The 21,556-nt window shown below is 45.6% G+C and overlaps 1 protein-coding gene across 1 annotated transcript in view; it reads right to left on the reverse strand.

Moving 5' to 3' along the window:
* Positions 1-4: 4 nt before the first annotated feature.
* Positions 5-21,556, reverse strand: part of dcaf8 (DDB1 and CUL4 associated factor 8) — a gene marked incomplete at its 3' end in the record, with an annotated part of 100,624 nt that continues 79,072 nt past the window's right edge. Inside the window, 6 exon segments of the mRNA XM_038801074.1 lie at positions 5-97; positions 1,214-1,333; positions 2,627-2,757; positions 2,899-3,006; positions 3,127-3,184; positions 4,509-4,581. Of these exon segments, the coding sequence (XP_038657002.1) occupies positions 5-97; positions 1,214-1,333; positions 2,627-2,757; positions 2,899-3,006; positions 3,127-3,184; positions 4,509-4,581 (583 nt within the window).

Here is a 21,556-nt window from a genome sequence, read left to right on the forward strand (position 1 = left end):
GCGCAGGGTGCATGAGGAACCAGAGCATGTGGCTGTCAAAGAGGTCGGTGTGACGCAGGCAATCCTCGTCTCTCTCCCTCTTATTCTTCTTAATGACCTTCAGCAACATTTTCAGGGGGTGGGGAGGGGGGAAGAACGGGAGACAGTTAACCGCAAGAACAAACTCGACAAACTCTACATGATCTGGATGGGTTTCCTGACCCCACAGAGGCTCATCCCTCGCCTTCATGCGACGCCATCTGGAAGGTGCAAGAGAGGCCATTCTTGCTTGCGATCCCTCGTCCTCAATGTGCCTTCGACCGTCGCCACCCCAGAGACCTCCCACCACCCCACACAACCAGGAACAATTCGAATCACCACTTGGAGGTTAAGTCAATCCTAACTTCAGTACAGAGGAACTGCACATGGTAATCCAGCTCACCGAAAACCTGCACAACTGTAACAAGACTTCGCTCACAATGACGATCTCAACAAGAGAGGATCTAACCATTGCCCCTTGACATTAATGGCATTGCCATCGCTGAATCACCCACAATCAACATCCTGGGGGTTGCCATTGATCAGAAACTGGACTAGCCATATAAATACTGTGGCTACCAGGGCAGGTCAGAGGTTAGGATTCTTACGGCAAGTAGCTCACCTCCTGACCCCCCCAAAGCCTGTCCACCATCTACAAGGCACAAGTCAGGAGTGTAATGGAATCAAGAAGCTCAACACATCCAGGACAAAGCAGCCCCGCTTGATTGCTCCCCCTTCCACAAACATTCACTCCCTCCACCATGAACAAACAGTGGAAGCCGTGTGTACCATCTACAAGATGCACTGCAAGAACTCACCAAGGTTCCTCAGACAGCACATTCCCAACCCACGACCTCTACCATCTGGAAGGACAAGAGCAGCAGATACCTGGGAACCCCGCCACCTGGAGGTTCCCCTCCAAGTCACTCACCATCCTGACTTGGAAATATATCACCGTTCCTTTACTGGGGAAAAATCCTGGAACTCCCTCCGTAACAGCACAGTACCTACACCTGAACTGCAGCAGCTCAACATGATGCACACCACCACCTTCTGAAGGGCAATTAGGGATGGACAATAAATGATCGCGTAACCAGCGACACCTACATCCCGTGATTTAACAAATAGGAAAAGACTTTGACTGAAGACCTGGAATGACAGAACATGGGGGCCTCGGAATAGATCAAGAATGTACCTCTGTTAATCCCGATAATCCGTTGACTGCTTCTGACGTAGGTGTCCAAATCTTCACATCGTGATCTAGTCCGCTGGTCGCCAGGACAGGGAGATGAGGATGTGGTTCCAGACAATTCACCTGAGTGCAAATTGAAGGAAGAGTGATCAGATATGGAACAGTTGGGGCAGAGGGCCGAGGGAGAGTGGCGCCGGCCGAGAGCCAAGGGAGGGCTGCGGTGTCAGAGGGCCGCGATGCCGAGGGAGCGCTGTGCTGTCGGCGAGTCGTTACTGTGGCTGTGCCACGCTGTCAGGGGACCAAGACTAGTCCCAAATTGTGGAGTTCTCCTCCGCAGTGACGTGCAGCTACATTTATACTCAAAGAACAACAAAACAAATGATGATCTGATCCATCTCGCAGTACTGTTTTTTTGGGGACCTTGATGTGCTCCTGAAGTTCCTACATACACAGCTGGGTCCACAGCTGACAGGTTGTCCGTGAATCGTTTGTACTATCCTGAGGTGGTGTAAAGATCAGCAGAAATTCAAAAGTAACGCCTTTCATCCAGCACCCGTTAAATAACGCTATTGCCCTCAGTCACTCCCCGTGGGGAGTGAATTCCACTCAAGCTGCAAGGTGTTTCTTCTGGTCTGATCAAGATTATAATAAATCTTCATCGGGTAACATCTCCTCGACCATCTCTCTTCTTGTTCCAGAGAGATGTGTAGAGTGGCTTTAGAGAGGGCGAGTTATTAAATCCGAAATACCAGCCCACAAGGCCAGTGGAGGCAGGTTCAATCACATCTTTCAAGGATCACGTTAATATTCATGAAGTGAGGGAAATGTTTCCAGCACTACAGGGAAGGGTCAGTTACAAGGGGACACAAGCTCAAGGTGTGGAGCAGGAGGGTTACGGGGGATTTGAGGAAACACCATTTTACCCAGAGGATGGTGACGGTCTGGAACGCACTGCCTGGGCGGGTTGCCTCACATCCTTTACAAAATACCTGGATCAGCACTTGGTTATGGGCCAAAGGCTAGTAAATTGGATTAGGTCGGCAGCTCAGGTATTTTTCATGCATCGGTGCAGACTCAATGGGCCGAAGGGCCTCTTCTGTGCTGCATTATTCTGTGATGGTGTGAGCGAGCAGTGGGATTAACGGGACAGTTCTGTCAGTGAGTTGGGACAGACATTCTGGGCTCCTGTTCTCCAGTGTTCTAGCCTCTCCCCTGTCACTAACCAGCTGTGTTTGAAGGCCTCAGGCATGTATCCCAGATACTGGAAGGCGGCCACCCCTGCTCCTACACTGGTTAATCTGTCTCATCATCCTGTGTTGTATCGTTTTCCAGGGGGATAACACCCCAGACACAAGGGTTTGTGTGGTGGGTTTATGATACACTCTCACAGCAATTCAGAGGCTGTTTCATACTCACCACTCCCCCTTTATCGCCCTCCATGAACTGAACAATTTGACATGATGATTTCTCCCAGAGAAAGATGTGTCCACAATCGCTGCCACTCACCACAAACTCACTCCTGGGGCCGTAGAAATTCACCCCTTTAACTGAAAAAAAACCCAGAGCACATGTGATCAATAACCCCCCTTCTCCAAATCTCCACCCACTCCAGATCCACTCCTCCGCACCCCCACCTCGAGGACGGCTGATCGACCAGGGAAGCAGAATACAAAGGGGTGATGGCTGACCTGTGGCATTATTGCGATGTCCCTTGTAGCGCTTGACATAATCAGCACCATCGCTGTGGGACGAGTTGAACAGGTAGATGTCCTCATCATTGTAACTCGCTAACAGGTCTGCGTAGGAGGGAAAACAAAACCAGAGATTAACTTACCTCTTACACCAGCCCTCCCGTGCCATTATTTAAAGCCCTCCCCTCACCACCCCATGCACCCCATTCCCCCAGCTCATCTCACCTGAGCCATCATGGCTGTAGACTAGACATGTGATGTTGGCTTTTGATTCACTGTTGATCTGCCAGAGAGAGATAGTTGTTTAAGCGCTGGGAGCTGACACTGACACCTGGAAAATCAGGCATGCACACACACTGCTACATCAGGGAGGCCGAGGGAGGAAACAAGAGGGGGGCCGGGCACGCATACGCAGGTGGACACACACACACACACACACACACACACACACACGCGCGCACATGCACACAGCGTCAGAGGCACAGGCACGCAGTCACAGATGCAGAGGCACACGCACGCACACAGTCAGAGGTGGCACACAGTCAGAGGCGCGCACAGTCAGAGGCGCGCGCGCACAGAGTCAGAGGCGCGCAGTCAGAGGCGCGCACACACGCAGTCAGAGGCGCGCACGCACGCAGTCAGAGGCGCGCACGCACGCAGTCAGAGGCGCGCACGCACGCAGTCAGAGGCGCGCACGCACGCAGTCAGAGGCGCGCACGCACGCAGTCAGAGGCGCGCACGCACGCAGTCAGAGGCGCGCACGCACCCACAGTCAGAGGCGCGTGCGCGCGCAGAGAGTCAAAGGCGCGCACGCACGCAGTCAGAGGCGCGCACGCACCCACAATCAAGAGGCGCGCACGCACACACAGGCAGAGGCGCGCACGCACACACAGGCAGAGGCGCGCATGCACACACAGGCAGAGGCGCGCACGCACACACAGGCAGAGGCGCGCACGCACACACAGGCAGAGGCGCGCGCGCACGCACACACCGGCAGAGGCGCGCACGCACACACCGGCAGAGGCGCGCACGCACACACAGACAGAGGCGCGCACGCACACACAGACAGAGGCGCGCACGCACACACAGGCAGAGGCGTGCACGCACACACAGGCAGAGGCGCACACGCACACACAGGCAGAGGCGCGCACGCACACACAGGCAGAGGCGCGCACGCACACACAGGCAGAGGCGCACACGCACACACAGTCAGAGGCGCGCACGAACACACACGCAGTCAGAGATCCGGACACAGACACAGAGTCTGGGATCTGTACACACACATCTACACACGCAGAGTCAGAGGAGGACGCACGCACCCCTGGGCCCTCTCCCCACAGACATGAGCACCCCACCCACAGATGAACATGCGCACCCCTCCCCACACAGACAGGACACACATACCCACCCCCACAGGCGGACACTCGCACCCACCCACAGACACGTACCGTCCCCCACAGTTGGACACTTGCACCCCCCTCCACAGACGGACACGCGTGCCCCCCCCCCCCCCCCCCCCCCTCCACAGATGGACATGCACACACAGACTGAGAGCAAACTCATTCAGCTTCATTTTAAGTGCATGTGCCCATGTGCTGCTCTCCTACCAGGTGATGAGGGCAAAATTTCTTCAGCACACCATTGTTCTCATTCTCGTTGATCTTCCGCTGGTCATAGACTCTGCAAGAGAAGGCAGCAGGTTTACTGATCCCACTGGTGTGATGAATGCAGGGCTTTCAGCTACACTATATCCATTTGGTGCCGTGAGGAAGCCTGGATAGTATCTGACTGCTGCAGTCATGGTTTTACAAATCCTGGTTTGAAAGGCAGCTCGGCCTTTTGAAGCCAGAGGTGCAATTAAAGCATCATAGAAGTATTGGCTAATGGAAGTTTATTTATATTAAGAGGGCTCCCTGCTAAGTAGTTAATTAGAGACATTGTGGTCAGCTTAGTGACAGGAGTTAATGGGAGGAGCCGAGGGTTGAAGCAGTCGGGTGTTGAGGTTGAGGGTTTTAAGTTTTCGGCTGGATGTTTTCGGAAGAATACAGCCAGAGATTCTGCATTATTCTGACAAGAGTGTCAGTTCGCTTTCTTTCAGGCAGGCTCAAAGCGGAACATCCAAGACATCGCTACACAGCAAAGATTGCAGAGTGCTAACTGTATTTAAAAGTGGATTGTGACTTGAAATGATTTTGTTTTTATTTTTTAAATTTAGAGTACCCAATTTTTCCAATTAAGGGGCAATTTAGCATGGCCAATCCACCTACCCTGCACATAGAACATAGAACATAGAACGATACAGCGCAGTACAGGCCCTTCGGCCCTCGATGTTGCACCGACATGGAAAAAAAAAAACTAAAGGCCATCTAACCTACACTATGCCCTTATCATCCATATGCTTATCCAATAAATTTTTAAATGCCCTCAATGTTGGCGAGTTCACTACTGTTGCAGGTAGGGCATTCCACGGCCTCACCACTCTTTGCGTAAAAAACCCACCTCTGACCTCTGTCCTATATCTATTACCCCTCAATTTAAGGCTATGTCCCCTCGTGCTAGCCACCCCCATCCGCGGGAGAAGGCTCTCGCTGTCCACCCTATCTAACCCTCTGATCATTTTGTATGCCTCTATTAAGTCACCTCTTAACCTTCTTCTCTCTAACGAAAACAACCTCAAGTCCATCAGCCTTTCCTCATAAGATTTTCCCTCCATACCAGGCAACATCCTGGTAAATCTCCTCTGCACCCGTTCCAAAGCTTCCACGTCCTTCCTATAATGAGGCGACCAGAACTGTACGCAATACTCCAAATGCGGCCGTACCAGAGTTTGGTACAGCTGCATCATGACCTCATGTCTCCGGAACTCAATCCCTCTACCAATAAAGGCCAACACACCATAGGCCTTCTTCACAACCCTATCAACCTGGGTGGCAACTTTCAGGGATCTATGTACATGGACACCGAGATCCCTCTGCTCATCCACACTACCAAGAATTTTACCATTAGCCAAATATTCCGCATTCCTGTTATTCTTTCCAAAGTGAATCACCTCACACTTCTCCACATTAAACTCCATTTGCCACCTCTCAGCCCAGCTCTGCAGCTTATCTATGTCCCTCTGTAACCTGCAACATCCTTCCGCACTGTCTACAACTCCACCGACTTTAGTGTCGTCTGCAAATTTACTCACCCATCCTTCTGCGCCCTCCTCTAGGTCATTTATAAAAATGACAAACAGCAACGGCCCCAGAACAGATCCTTGTGGTACGCCACTCGTAACTGAACTCCATTCTGAACATTTCCCATCAACTACCACTCTCTGTCTTCTTTCAACTAGCCAATTTCTGATCCACATCTCTAAATCACCCTCAATCCCCAGCCTCCGTATTTTCTTTTGGGTTGTGGGGCGAAACCCAAGCGAATACGGGGAGAATGTGCAAACTCCACACGGACAGTGACCCAGAGCTGGGATCGAACCTGGGACCTCGGCGCCGTGAGGCTGCAATACTAACCACTGCGCCGCCGTGCTGCCCTATGGTTTTGTTGTTCGAGTGGAAATATCAATAGCAGTTAAGGTTTATTGATTAGTATTGTTGATGGGGTAATTGGTGTTACAGAAATTTTACATAGATACATATAGATACATAGAAGATAGGAGCAGGAGGAGGCCTTTTGGCCCTTCGAGCCTGCTCCACCGTTCATCACGATCATGGCTGATCATCCAACTCAATAGCCTAATCCTGCTTTCTCCCCATAGCCTCTGATCCCATTCTCCCCAAGTGCTATATCCAGCCGCCTCTTGAATATATTCAAAGTTTTAGCATCAACTACTTCCTGTGGTAATGAATTCCACACGCTCACTACTCTGTGAAGAAATGTCTCCTTATCTCTGTCCGAAATGGTTTATCCTGAATCCTCAGACTGTGACCCCTGGTTCTGGACACACCCATCATTGGTAACATCTGCCCTGCATCTATCCTGTCTAGTCCTGTTAGAATTTTATAAGTCTCTAGGAGATTCCCCCTCATTCTTCTGAACTCCAGCGAGAACCATCCCAACCAAGTCAATCTCTCCTCATTTGACAGTCCCGCCATCCCTGGAATCAGTCTGGTAAACCTTCGCTGCACTCCCTCGAGAGCAAGAACATCCTTCCTCAGAGAAGGAGACCAAAACTGCACACAATACTCCAAATATGGCCTCACCAAGGCCCTGTACAATTGCAGCAACACATCCCTGCTTCTATACTCGAAACCTCTCGCAATGAAGGCCAACATACCATTAGCCTTCTTTACCGCCTGCTGCACCTGCATGCTTACCTTCAGCTACTGGTGCACAAGGACACCCAGGTCCCACTGCACACTCCCCTCTCCCACTTTACAGCCATTCAGGTAGTAATCTGCCTTCCTGTTTTTGCTTCCAAAGTGAATAACCTCACACTTATCCAAATTATACTGCATCTGCCATTGGTTTGCCCACTCGCCCAACCTGTCCAGATCTTGCTGTAGGATCCCTGCATCCTCGTCACAATTCACCTAATTTGGTATCATCTGCAAACTTTGAGATGTTACATTTTGTTCCCTCATCCAAATCATTAATATATACTGTGAATAGCTGGGGTCCCAGCACCGATCCCTGTGGTACCCCACTAGTTACTGCCTGCCAATTTGAAAAGGACCCATTAATCCCTACTCTTTGTTTCCTCTCTGCCAACCAGTTTTCTATCCACCTCAATACATTTCCCCCAATCCCATGTGCTTTAATTTTGCACAATAATCTCTAATGCGGGACTTTGTCAAACGCTTTCTGTAAGTCCAAAATCTACCACATCGACTGGCGACTTTTCGACTGTACCGGTTACCTCATCAAAGAATTCCAACAGATTTGTCAAGCATGATTTTCCCTTCATAAATCCATGCTAACTCTGACTGATCCTGTCACTGCTTTGTAAATGTTCCACTATAAAGTCCTTGATAAAGGATTCAAGCATTTTCCCCACTACCGATGTTAGTTTTACTGGTCTATAATTCCCTGCTTTCCCTCTACCTCCCTTTTTGAATATCGGAGTGACGTGAGCCACCCTCCAATCTGCAGGGACAGTTCCAGAGTCTATAGAATCCCGGAAGATGACCACCAATGCATCCACTATTTCCAGAGCCACCTCCTTAAGTACTCTGGAATGCAGATTCTCAGGCCCTGGGGATTTATCTGCCTTCAATCCCATCAGTTTTCCCAGCACCCTTTTACTACTAATGCTGATCTCCCTCAATTCTTCCCTCTCATTAAGCCTTTCATTTTCCAACATTTCTGGGATTTGATTTGCGTCCTCATTTGTGAAGACAGAACCAAAGTGTGTATTCAATTGCTCAGCCATTTCTTTGTCCCGTATTATGCATTCCTCTGTTTCTGTCTGTAGGAGGCCTACATTTCTTTTTACCAATCTCTTTCTCTTACATATCTGCAGAAACTCTTAGTGGCAGTCTGTATGTTCCCTGCAAGTTTCCTTTCGTACTGTACTTTCCCCTTCTTAATCAATTCTTTCGTCCTTCTTTGCTGAATTCTGAACTGCCCTCAAACCTATTATTTTTCTTGGTCAATCTGTATGCTTCTTCCTTGGATCGGATACCATTTCTAATTTCCCTTGTAAGCCATGGATTGGCCCTCTTGCCCCCTTTGCTTTCCTGCCAGACAGGAATGAACAGTTGCTGTAATTCCTCCATGTGTTCCTTGAATGTTTTCCATTGTCTATCCACTGTCATCCCTTTAAGTAACTCTCCCCAATCTATCAAGGCCAACTCACGCCTCATATCCTCATAGTTCCCTTTATTAAGATTCAGCACCCCAGTCTCCGAATCAACTACTTCACTTTCCAGCTTGAAAAAATTCTATCATGTTATGGTCGCTCATCCCCAAGGGGTCTCGTACAGCCAGATTGGCAATGATTCCCTTCTCAAAACCATCCCGTATACACTCCAGGAATTCCTCCTCTGCGGCATTGTAGCTAATTTGATGTGAAGATTAAAATCACCCATGATCACCGATATTCCCTTATTACATGCATCTCTAATTTCGTGTTTAATGCCATTCCCAACCTCACCAGTGCGGTTTGGGGGTCTAGAAATGACACCCACCAATGTTTTTTGTCCCTTGGTATTTCTCAACTCTACCCATACAGATTCTGCATTGTCAGAGCTAATTTTCTTTCTCATTATTGTGTTAGTTTCCTCTTTAACCAGCAGTGCCACACAACCACATTTTCTTTTATGCCTGTCCTTCCTAAATACTGAGAACCCTGGGACATTGAGTTCCCATCCCTGTTCACCCTGCAGCCATGTCTCCGTAATCCCAATTATATCGTACCCATTTATATCTATCTGAGCGATTACAGCACAGCAACAGGCCCTTCAACCCTCCCAGCCTGCGCCTTTATCTAAACCTGTCTCCTATTTTCCAAGGTCTACTTCCCTCCGTTCCCGCCCATTCATATACCTGTCTAGATGCCTCTTAAATTATGCTATCGTGCCCGCCTCTACCACCTCCGCTGATAAAGTATTCCAGGCACCCACCACCCTCTGCGTAAAAAACTTTCCACACACATCTCCCTTAAACTTTCCCCGTCTCACATTGAAATCGTGACCCCCACTCTTGGAAAAAGCTTGTTGCTACCCACCCTGTCCATACTTCTCATAATTTTGTAGACCTCAATCAAGTCCCCCCTCAACCTCCGTCTTTCCAACGAAAACAATCCTAATCTACTCATACTTTCTTCATAGCTAGCACCCTCCATACCAGGCAACGTCCTGGTGAACCTCCTCTGCACCCTCTCCAAAGCATCCACATCCTTCTGGTAATGTGGCGACCAGAACTGCACGCAGTATTCCAAATGTGGCCGAACCAAAGTCCTATACAACTGTAACATGACCTGCCAACTCTTGTACTCAATACCCCATCCGATGAAGGCAAGCATGCTGTATGCCTTCTTGACCACACTATCAACCTGCGTTGCCACCTTCAGGGTACAATTGACCTGAACTCCCAGATCTCTCTGTACATCAATTTTCCCCAGGACCCTTCCATTGACCATATAGTCCGCTCTTGAATTTGATCTTCCAAAATGCATCACCTCGCATTTGCCTGGATTGAACTCCATCTGCCATTTCTCTGCCTAACTCTCCAATCTATCTATATTTTGTTGTATTCTCTGACAGTCCTCCTCGCTATCTGCAACTCCACCAATCTTAGTATCATCTGCAAACTTGCTAATCAGACCACCTATACCTTCCTCCAGGTCATTTATGTAGATCACAAACAACAGTGGTCCGAGCACGGATCCCTGTGGAACACCATTAGTCACCCTTCTCCATTTTGAGACACTCCCTTCCACCACTACTCTCTGTCTCCTGTTACCCAGCCAGTTCTTTATCCATCTAGCTAGTACACCCTGAACTCCATACGACTTCACTGTTTCCATCAACCTGCCATGGGAAACCTTATCAAACGCCTTACTAAAGTCCATGTATATGACATCTACAGCCCTTCCCTCATCAATTAACTTTGTCACTTCCTCAAAGAATCCTCAAAGGTTTGTAAGACATGACCTTCCCTGCACAAAACCATGCTTCCCATCACTGATAAGTCTATTTTCTTCCATATGTGAATAGATCCTATCCCTCAGTATCTTCTCCAACAGTTTGCCTACCACTGATGTCAAGCTCACAGGTCTATAATTCCCTGGATTTTCCCTGCTACCCTCCTTAAACAAAGGGACAACATTAGCAATTCTCCAGTCTCATAGAATTTACAGTGCAGAAGGAGGCCATTTGGCCCAACGAGTCTGCATCGGCTATTGGAAAGAGCACCCTACCCAAGGTCAACACCACCACCCTATCCCCATAACCCAGTAACCCCACCCAACACTAAGGGCAATTTTGGACACTAAGGGCAATTTATCATGGCCAATCCACCTAACCTGCACATCTCTGGACTGTGGGAGGAAACCGGAGCACCCGGAGGAAACCCACGCACACAGAGGGAGGATGTGCAGACTCCGCACAGACAGTGACCCAAGCCGGAATCGAACCTGGGACCCTGGAGCTGTGAAGCAGTTGTGCTATCCACAATGCTAGCGTGCTGCCCTCCGGGACTTCACCTGTGCTCAAGGATGCTGCAAAGATATCTGGTAAGGCCCCAGCTATTTCGACCCTCACTTTCCTCAGTAACCTGGGATAGATCCTGGTCCACCTTAATGTCTTTCAGTAACTCTTTTTCCATAAATTTAGAGTACCCAATTAATTTTTTCCAATTAATAAGCAATTTAATGTGGCCAATCAACCTGACCTGCACATCTTTTGGATTGTGTGGGTGAAACTCACGCAAACACGAGGAGAATGTGCAAACTCCGCACAGACAGGGGCCCAGAGCCGGGATTGAACCTGGGACCTCGGCGCCATGAGGAAGCAGTGCTAACCACTGCGCCACTGTACTGTCCCTGTTTTGGTAACTTAAAAGGTATAGTTTGCTTTCCAGAAGGGTTTAAACCTGCTGCTGAGGCGGGGTCAGAATCTCAGGAAAAGCCAGTCTTATTCAAGTGAGAATGCAGTGTGCTGGGCCACGCCCTTGAAAAGGGTTTTTTTGGTTTATGGGATTTTGTTTTGAATTGGAACAGTTAAGGGGGAATTCATTAAGTGTTATCCATAGATTACTGCAGCTGCGTGGAATCTTTATGTTTGTAATTGATAAAAATACTTGCTGTGTGAGTTCACACAAATGTTAGCTAAATTCTTAGAATAAAGCTTGTTTTTGATTTAAGTGTCTAAGAAGACTGTTGAATCACACTACAACTGAAGGATCAGCCTCGCCAAATTCAACACAAAGTTATAGGTCAGGTGAATACCATAAGATAATTTGGAGTTTTGAATCCCTGGCCCATAACAAAATTGAGGGCTCGTCCGGGATAAATGTCTGTCATGATTGGGTTGGCTTTATTTGTATTTGCTTTTCAGGTGTGGCATTCAAGTTTAAGTAGGGAATGTGTTGTGGCCAATGGCTCTTTCAGAGGTTCAGATGTTTTTGGGGGTGGAAACGGTCATGCGCTGTACCTCATAGCAGAGACTAAAAAAGGGCTTTTAGTTTTGGCAAAAACATTGTGGTTAACATTATCTGACAAAATACGAAAAGAGGAGGTAATTGCGGCTGTAGCTGAGCATTTAAAATTCCCTGAGACACAGTTAGACTCATTGGAAATGGCAAAGAATTCAATTACAGATGAAACTGCTTGAACATGAAAAATAATTAAAACAGCTTGAATTCGAAATGAGGGAAAAAGAAAGAATAGCCCTAGCAGGACAAAAAGTGAGAGAAAGGGAGCTACAGATCAGGGAAAAAGAAAAGGGGAGAGAGGAAAAGGAAAAAGAACGAATAGCCCCAGCAGAAGAAAAAACAACAGAAAGGGAGGTACAGATCAGGAAAAAAGAAAAAGAGAAAGACTTTGAACATCAGAAACTGGCCATGAAACGTGAACATCAGTTAAAATTGAAGGTGGTAAACAGAAATGTACAGTTTGAGGATAGTGATGAGGCTAGTGAGCGTCATAGTCGAAGGCTTGGTGGTGATCTATTTAAATATATCCAAGCATTGCCTAAGTCTGATGAGAAGGATGTACAAGCATTTTTCATTTCATTTGAGAAGGTGGCTAAACAAATGAAATGGCGACAGGACATGTGATTATTACTGATAGGGATTAAAGCTGGTAGGTAGAGCTAGTGAAGTGTTTGCATCACTATCAGAGAAGGTATCCGGGACGTATGAGGAGGTGAAAAAGTCCAACTTAGATGCATATGAACTTGTGCCTAAAGCCTACAGACAAAGGTTTAGAAATTTAAGGAAAGATATGGTCAAATGTACACGGAATTTGAAAGGATCAAACAGTATAATTTTGATAGGTGGATTGAAAATAGACCAAACGTATCAAGCTCTTACAGAAATTATCATTTTGGAGGAGTTTAAAAATTCAATTCCTGATGTAGTGAGAACTCATGTGGAACAGCAGAGGGTTGCAGAAGTGGCGGATGATTACTAATTGGTTCAAAAATCTAAGTTTGGTTTCCAACATCAGTTTCAGCCTGTGAGGGATAGAAACTGGGGAAAAGAAACTGGGGATATGAGAAATATTCAAGTGGTGAAGGTAAAGGTGATCTGATGGGAGATAATAAGGAGAGTGTACCTCAGATTAAAAAACTAAATCCAGGAGGGTGAAAGAGAAATGAAAAGTTTCAGATATTTTTACTGTAATAAACTAGGCCATGTAAAGTCACAGTGTTGGTGGTTGAAGAAAAGCACTGGGAAGGCTGATGTGGTAAATCAGGATAAGCCAGTGGGGTTTGTTAAAGTGGGAAAGGAAAGCCCAAGTGAAGCGAAGGAGGTGCAAAAGATTGTACAGCCTGATCAAGAGGTGAATGATAAGAAGGTGCCAGATCTCTTGAAAGAATTTATTTGTGTCGGTAAAGTTTACTCATGTGTACCAGGAGGAGTAGGTAAAGAAGTCAGAATTTTAAGAGATACGGGAGCTAGTCAATCTTTAATGGTGAGTGATGAGGAGTTTTGTAGTTTGGGAGGAATATTGCTAGAAAAGATGGTAATATGTGGAATTCAGGGTGAGAGGAGTAGTGTTCCATTATATAAGGTGAGGTTGGAAAGTCCAGTGAAGAGTGGTGAAGTGGTAGTACGAGTAATAGATAAACTATCTTGTCCAGGAATACAGTTTATCGTGGGTAATGATATAGCTGGATCGCAGGTGGGAGTGATGCCTACTGAGGTTGACAAGCCAGTGAAAAATCAAACAACTGAAGGATTTCACCCTCCTGGATTTCCTTTTTTAATCTGAGGTACACTCTCCTTATTATCTCCCATCAGATCACCTTGTTTGAAGGATGAATATCCTGGGATTTTTCCGGATTGTGTAGTAACAAGGTCACAAAGTAACAGGTTAAGACAAGAGGAGAAATCAAGGAGTGAAGATGAAATTGAAGTGTAATTATCAGAAACAATTTTTGATCAGATGGTTGGAAAAGAACAAGACCAGGTGGAGGATGAGGCGGATATTTTTAGTTCAGGAAAATTGGTGGAGTTACAACAGAAAGATATAGAAACAAAACGGATATATCAGAAAGCATACACAGAAGAGGAATCTGAATGTATACCAGAGTGTTATTACCGTAAAAATGATGTCTTGATGAGAAAATGGAGACCTTTACATATGCAGGCGGATGAAAAGTAGGCAGAAGTTCATCAAGTGGTATTGCCGGTAGGTATAAAAATGTATTGCGAGTAGCACATGAGGTACCAGAAGAAAATCATTTGGGAGTAAGGAAAAATCAAGCTAAAATACAAAAACATTTTTATTGGCCTGGTCTACATAAAGAGGTAGTAAATTTTGGCGATCACGTCACAGATGTCAAGTGATAGAGAAACCTACTTCGGTGATAAAACCAGTGCCCTTCATACCCATTCCAGCATTTGAGGAACCTTTTATAAGGGTCTTAGTTGAATGCGTAGAACCGCTTTCTAAAACGAAAAGTGAGAATCAATATCGTGACTATAATGGATGTGTCTGCTAGGTCTCCAGAGGCCATTTCAGTACGCAATATTACAGCGAAAAAGAATGTGGAGGTGTTACTTCATTTTTTTTTACTAGATATGGACTACCCACAGAAATACAATCGGATCAAGGATCAAATTTTACCTCAAGGTTATTTAAGGAGATATTGGATAGCTTTGGAGTAAAACAATTTAAATCAACTGCGTACCATCCAGAATCACAGGGAGCATTAGAAAAGTGGCATCAGATATTAAAGACAATGTTGAGGGCTTATTGTCAAGATTATCCAGAGGATTGGGATAAAGGAATTCCATTTCTATAGTTTTCAATTAGGGATGCACCTAATGAGTCAACTAAATTCAGTCCTTTTGATCTAATTTTTGGTCAGGAGGTAAGAGGACCACTTTTTAAAAATATATATTTTTATTCTCCTCCTTTTTCACCTTTTCTCCCAAATATGCACCCACCAACAATAAACAATAATCAGTAACAGATATAATGTCTATCCCCATATCAATAACAACGAACCCATCTTCCCACCAAACCCCAAACATTAGCCTGCATATTAACATAAACAAATGACAAAAAGGAATTGGGAATCACCCATAGTCACCATTAACACACACAGGCCCACTTACCCCAACCACCCTCCAAATTAGTGTTTGATGTTATCCAGTTCTTGAAAGTACATAATGAATAATGCCCATGAATTGTAGAACCCCTTCATCTTCCCCTCAGTTCAAAGTTAAACTTCTCAAGAGTCAAAAATTCCCCGCCACGCCAGGGCACAGGATGGAGAGGCTGCTCTCCAAGCCATCAGGATCCGCCTTCGGGCTATCAACGAGGCGAAGGCTACAACATCTGCCTCCGCACTCATTTCCAACCCTGGCTGGTCCGACACCACGAATATGGCCTCCCGGGGGCCCGGGTCCAGTTTCACGTGCACCACTTTAGAGATTACCCTGAAAACCTCCCTCCAGGAATCTTCCAGCTTTGGACAGGAGCAAAACATATGAATGTGATTTGCTCCCCCCCCCCCCCCCCACCGCAACGTTCACACACATCATCTACCCCCCCTTCAAAGAATCAGCTCAGCCTTGCCCTTGTGAGGTGCGTTCTATATACCACCTTCAGCTGTATCAGCCCCAACCTCGCGCACGAGTAAGAGGACCACTTAAATTGATTAAGGAGAAATTGGGGAGTGAGCAGTCATGCTCTAATGCACTAATTAAACTACATTATTGGATTATCTGTCAAATTTTAGGAAACGATTAAATAGAGCAGGTGAATTGGCTAGACAACATTTAAAAGCAGTTTAGCATGTGATGAAACAGGTAGCGGACAAGAAAGCAAAAGTTTGTAGTTTTGCCAGTTTTAGAGGTCAGTGAACGTTGAAAAGCTAGGTTTTGTGGACATCAGATTGAAAGTAAATTGAGTGAGGTGAATTATTAGCAAGAACGCCAGATAGAAGGAAAACTCACTAAGTGTGTCATGTGAATATGCTTAAAAAAGTATTTTGAAGGGGAAGGAGAGCAAAAGGAGGTTTTAATGATTCTAACTCAGTGAAGAACCAAATCTCTGTATTTGACATTCCTCAAATTAAATTGGAAAATGAGGATGTTTTTAAAAATTGGGATAAATTATTGAGTTACCTTCCAGAGGAAAAACGGACTGAACTGAAAGAGTTATTGATATCACATGGGCAAGTTTGTGGAAATAAATCGGGAAGTACTAAAATGGCTATACATGATGTAGATGTGGGAAAGGCTATTCCAAATAAACAATATCCATATAGACTTAACCCTTGGCACAGGTTAACAAGGAAATTGAAAGTATGCTTAAAAATAGCATAATTAAAGTGGGTTGCAGCCAATGGAGCTCACCCACAGTGATGGTACCTAAACCAAACGGTACCCAATGGTTGTGTGTGGGCTATAGAAAGGTTAATGCAGTTACAGGAAAAGAGTCTTATCCTATCCCACGGTTGGAGGACTGCATTAAGAAGGGGTGATAATCAGCCTTTATCTCCAAACTGAATTTACTTAAAGGTTGCCAACAGGTACCTTTATCCAAAAGGCGAAAGAGAATTTTGTGACTCCAGATGGTATATAACAATTCAAAGTTATGCCATTTGGCATGAAAAACACCCCAGCCATATTTCAATGGTTAACTAACAAAGTTGTTTCAGGATTACCCAATTGTGCGGTGTACATCATAGAATTTACAGTGCAGAAGGAGGCCATTCGGCCCATCGAGTCTGCACCGGCTCTTGGAAAGAGCACCCTCCCCAAGGTCAACACCTCCACCCTATCCCCATAACTCAGTAACCCCACCCAACACTAAGGGCAATTTTGGACACGAAGGGCAATTTATCATGGCCAATCCACCTAACCTGCACATCTTTGGACTGTGGGAGGAAACCGGAGCATCCGGAGGAAACCCACACACACAAGGGGAGAACGTGCAGACTCCACACAGACAGTGACCCAAGCTGGAATCAAACCTGGGACCCTGGAGCTGTGAAGCGATTGTGCTATCCACAATGCTACCGTACATAGATGATCTGGTGATTTTTAGTCAGACATGGAAAGAATATTTGAAGTATCTCATGGAGTTATTCGATTGACTTCAGGAGGCAGGTTTGGTGGTAAACTTAGCCAAAAGGGAGTTTGACAAAGCCCAAGTCACTTTCCTTGGCCAAACATGGACATGGACAAATGGTCCCATAGGATGTGAAAACAAAAGTTATTGGAAGTTTCCAATACCCACGACACGAAGGGAAATAATGAGATTTCTTGGCATGAGTAGTTTTAGCCGTAAATTTGTGCCGAATTTTAGCAGTTGGTTGTTCTAGTGACGGACTTGCTGAAGAAGCGTAGCAAATTTCAGTGGTCGGAGTGTCAAGAGGCATTTGACGGCCTGAAGGTTGTGTTAACCACTGCTCCTGTGTTGGCCACCCCAAATTACACAAAACCATTTAAGGTGGCTATTGACGCAAGTGATGTGGGCGTAGGTGCTCTGCTCTTGCAAGAAAACAACAAAGGAATCGAGTGGCCTATTGGGTATTTTTCCAAAAAATTAAATGATAACCAGAGGAAGTTTTTATAGAATATACAGTGCAGAAGGAGGTTATTCAGCCCATCGAGTCTGCACCGAGCCACTTAAGCCCTCACTTCCACCCTATCCCTGTAACCCAATAACTCCTCCTAACCTTTCTGGACACTATTGGCAATTTATCATGGCCAATCCACCTAACCTGCACATCTTTGGACTGTGGGAGGAAACCGGAGCACCCGGAGGAAATCCACGCAGACACGGGGAGAATGCGCAAACAGACAGTTAAGGTGCGAGGGGCAAGGTTTAGAGGAGATGTACAAGGCAAGTTTTTTTTACACAGAGGGTAGTGGGTGCCTGGAACTCGCTGCCGGATGAGGTGGTGGAGGCGGGGATGATCGTGACGCTTAAGGGGCATCTTGACAAATACATGAATAGGATGGGAATAGAGGGGTACAGACCCAGGAAGTGTAGACGATTGCAGTTTAGCCGGGCAACATGATCGGCACGAGCTTGGAGAGCCAAAGGGCCTGTTCCTGTGCTGTACTTTTCTTTGTTCTTTGTACAGTGACCCAGCGGGGAATCAAACCTGGGACCCTGGCTCTGTGAAGCCACAATGCTAACCATTGTGCCACAGTGCCACCCCGAGTGAAGTATTCAACAATTGGGAAGGAGACTTTGAGCTTGGTGCTGGCTTTGCAACATTTCAACATTTATGTTGCCAGCAATTTGTCTGAAACAATTATTTATACTGATCATGATCTATTGACGTTTTGGAGAAATTCCAGAATACAAATGCCAGACTGCTTCGATGGAGTTTATTGTTAGAGCCATTTAATATAAAACTTATACATGTGGCAGGATGAGAAAACGTGATAGCCAGTGCTTTGTCACGAATGTGATGAAGAAGAGAAGCAGGTTCAATGGTGGAAGACAAAGAACTAAAATGGACAGTATTATTGGAAATGTTTGCCTGTTTTAATGTTTTTAAGATGTATGACTATTGTCAAGTGTTAGGAACGGGCAAATGAAAAGGTGAAAACCTTTGAACTTGGATGTATTTTTCCTTGGGGAGAGGTGTCATGTGAGTGCCCCTTTAAGAAAGGTTTTTGTCTTATCACATGACTTCAGTGATGTCATTGTGTGGGTGGAGCTGGGCTGTGGCACTGGGAGTTGTGTTTGGTTTTGCTTTCACATTTGGCTGCTGTGGACTCAGACTAAGAACAGAAGTGTTTTGGCCTGTCTCTCTCTAGTTTCATTTCAAATATCTGTTCCAGGGAAAAAACATTGATTATAGCTATCTGGTGTTTTGGTAACTTAAAAGATATAGTTTGCTTTCCGGATGGTTTAAACCTGCTGCTGAGACGGGGTCAGAATTTCAGGGAAAGCCAGTCTTATTCAAGTGAGAATGCAGAGTGCTGGGTCACACCCTTGAAAAGGGTTTTTTGGTTTATGGGATTTTGTTTTTGAATTGGAACAGTTAAGGGGGAATGCATTAAGTGTTATACATAGATTACTGTAGCATAGACTACTGGAGAATTGTCTACCTTTAGCCCCATTAGCTTGCCCATCACTACCTCCTTAGTGATAGCAATCATCTCAAGGTCCTCACCTGTCATAGCCTCATTTCTATCAGTCACTGGCATGTTATTTGTGTCTTCCACTGTGAAAATCGACCCAAAAAACCTGTTCAGTTCCTCAGCCATTTCCTCATCTCCCATTATTAAAACTCCCTTCTCATCCTCTGACCAATATTTACCTTACCACTCTTTTTTGTTTTATATATTTGTAGAAACTTTTACTATCTGTTTTTATATTCTGAGCGAGTTTACTCTCATAATCTATCTTACTCTTCTTTATAGCTTTTTTAGTAGCTTTCTGTTGCCCCCTAAAGATTTCCCAGTCCTCTAGTTTCCCACTAATCTTTGACACTTTGCGTGCTTTTTCCTTCAATTTGATACTCTCCCTTATTTCCTTAGACATCCATGGTCGATTTTCCCTCTTTCTACCGTCCTTCCTTTTTGTTGGTATAAACCATAAGACCATAAGACATAGGAGCGGAAGTAAGGCCATTCGGCCCATCAAGTCCACTCCACCATTTAATCATGGTTGATTTCAACTCCATTTACTCGCTCTCTCCCCATAGCCCTTAATTCCTCGAGAAATCAAGAATTTATCAATTTCTGTCTTAAAGACACTCAACGTCCCGGCCTCCACCGCCCTCTGTGGCAATGAATTCCACAGACCTACCACTCTCTGGCTGAAGAAATTTCTCCTAATCTCTGTTCTAAAGTGACTCCCTTTTATTCTAAGGCTGTGCCCCCACGTCCTAGTCTCCTCTGCTAATGGAAACAACTTCCCTACGTCCATCCTATCCAAGCCATTCATTATCTTGTAAGTTTCTATTAGATCTCCCCTCAACCTCCTAAACTCCAATGAATATAATCCCACGATCCTCAGACGTTCATCGTATGTTAGGCCTACCATTCCTGGGATCATCCGTGTGAATCTCCGCTGAACCCGCTCCAGTGCCAGTATGTCCTTCCTGAGGTGTGGGGCCCAAAATTGCTCACAGTATTCTAAATGGGGCCTAACTAGTGCTTTATAAAGCCTCAGAAGTACATCCCTGCTTTTATATTCCAAGCCTCTTGAGATAAATGACAAGATTACATTTGCTTTCTTAATTACGGACTCAACCTGCAAGTTTACCTTTAGAGAATCCTGGACTAGGACTCCCAAGTCCCTTTGCACTTTAGCATTATGAATTTTGTCACCGTTTAGAAAATAGTCCATGCCTCTATTCTTTTTTCCAAAGTGCAAGACCTCGCACTTTCCCACGTTGAATTTCATCAGCCACTTCTTGAACCATTCTCCTAAACTGTCTAAATCTTTCTGCAGCCTCCCCACCTCCTCAATACTACCTGCCCCTCCACCTATCTTTGTATCATCGGCAAACTTGGCCAGAATGCCCCCAGTCCCGTCATCTAGATCGTTAATATATAAAGAGAACAGCTGTGGCCCCAACACTGAACCCTGCGGGACACCACTTGTCACCGGTTGCCATTCCGAAAAATAACCTTTTATCCCAACTCTCTGCCTTCGGTCTGACAGCCAATCATCAATCCATGTTAGTACCTTGCCTCGAATACCATGGGCCCTTATTTTACTCAGCAGTCTCCCGTGAGGCACCTTGTCAAAGGCCTTTTGGAAGTCAAGATAGATAACATCCATTGGCTCTCCTTGGTCTAACCTATTTGTTATCTCTTCAAAGAACTCTAACAGGTTTGTCAGGCACGACCTCCCCTTACTAAATCCATGCTGACTTGTCCTAATCCGACCCTGCACTTCCAAGAATTTAGAAATCTCATCCTTAACGATGGATTCTAGAATTTTGCCAACAACCGAGGTTAGGCTAATTGGCCTATAATTTTCCATCTTTTTTCTTGTTCCCTTCTTGAACAGGGGGGTTACAACAGCGATTTTCGAATCCTCTGGGACTTTCCCTGATTCCAGTGACTTTTGAAAGATCATAACTAACGCCTCCACTATTTCTTCAGCTATCTCCTTTAGAACTCTAGGATGTAGCCCATCTGGGCCCGGAGATTTATCAATTTTCAGACCTTTTAGTTTCTCTAGCACTTTCTCCTTTGTGATGGCAACCATATTCAACTCTGCCCCGACTTTCCTGAATTGTTGGGATATTACTCATGTCTTCTACTGTGAAGACTGACGCAAAGTACTTATTAAGTTCCTCAGCTATTTCCTTGTCTCCCATCACTAGATTACCAGCGTCATTTTGGAGCGGCCCAATGTCTACTTTTGCCTCCCGTTTGTTTTTAATGTATTTAAAGAAACTTTTACTATCATTCCTAATGTTACTGGCTAGCCTACCTTCATATTTGATCCTCTCCTTCCATATTTCTCTCTTTGTTATCCTCTGTTTGTTTTTGTAGCCTTCCCAATCTTCTGACTTCCCACTACTCTTTGCCACATTATAGGCTCTCTCTT

Source organism: Scyliorhinus canicula, chromosome 6 (assembly GCF_902713615.1).
Source record: "Scyliorhinus canicula chromosome 6, sScyCan1.1, whole genome shotgun sequence".
Taxonomy (NCBI): Eukaryota; Metazoa; Chordata; class Chondrichthyes; order Carcharhiniformes; family Scyliorhinidae; genus Scyliorhinus; species Scyliorhinus canicula.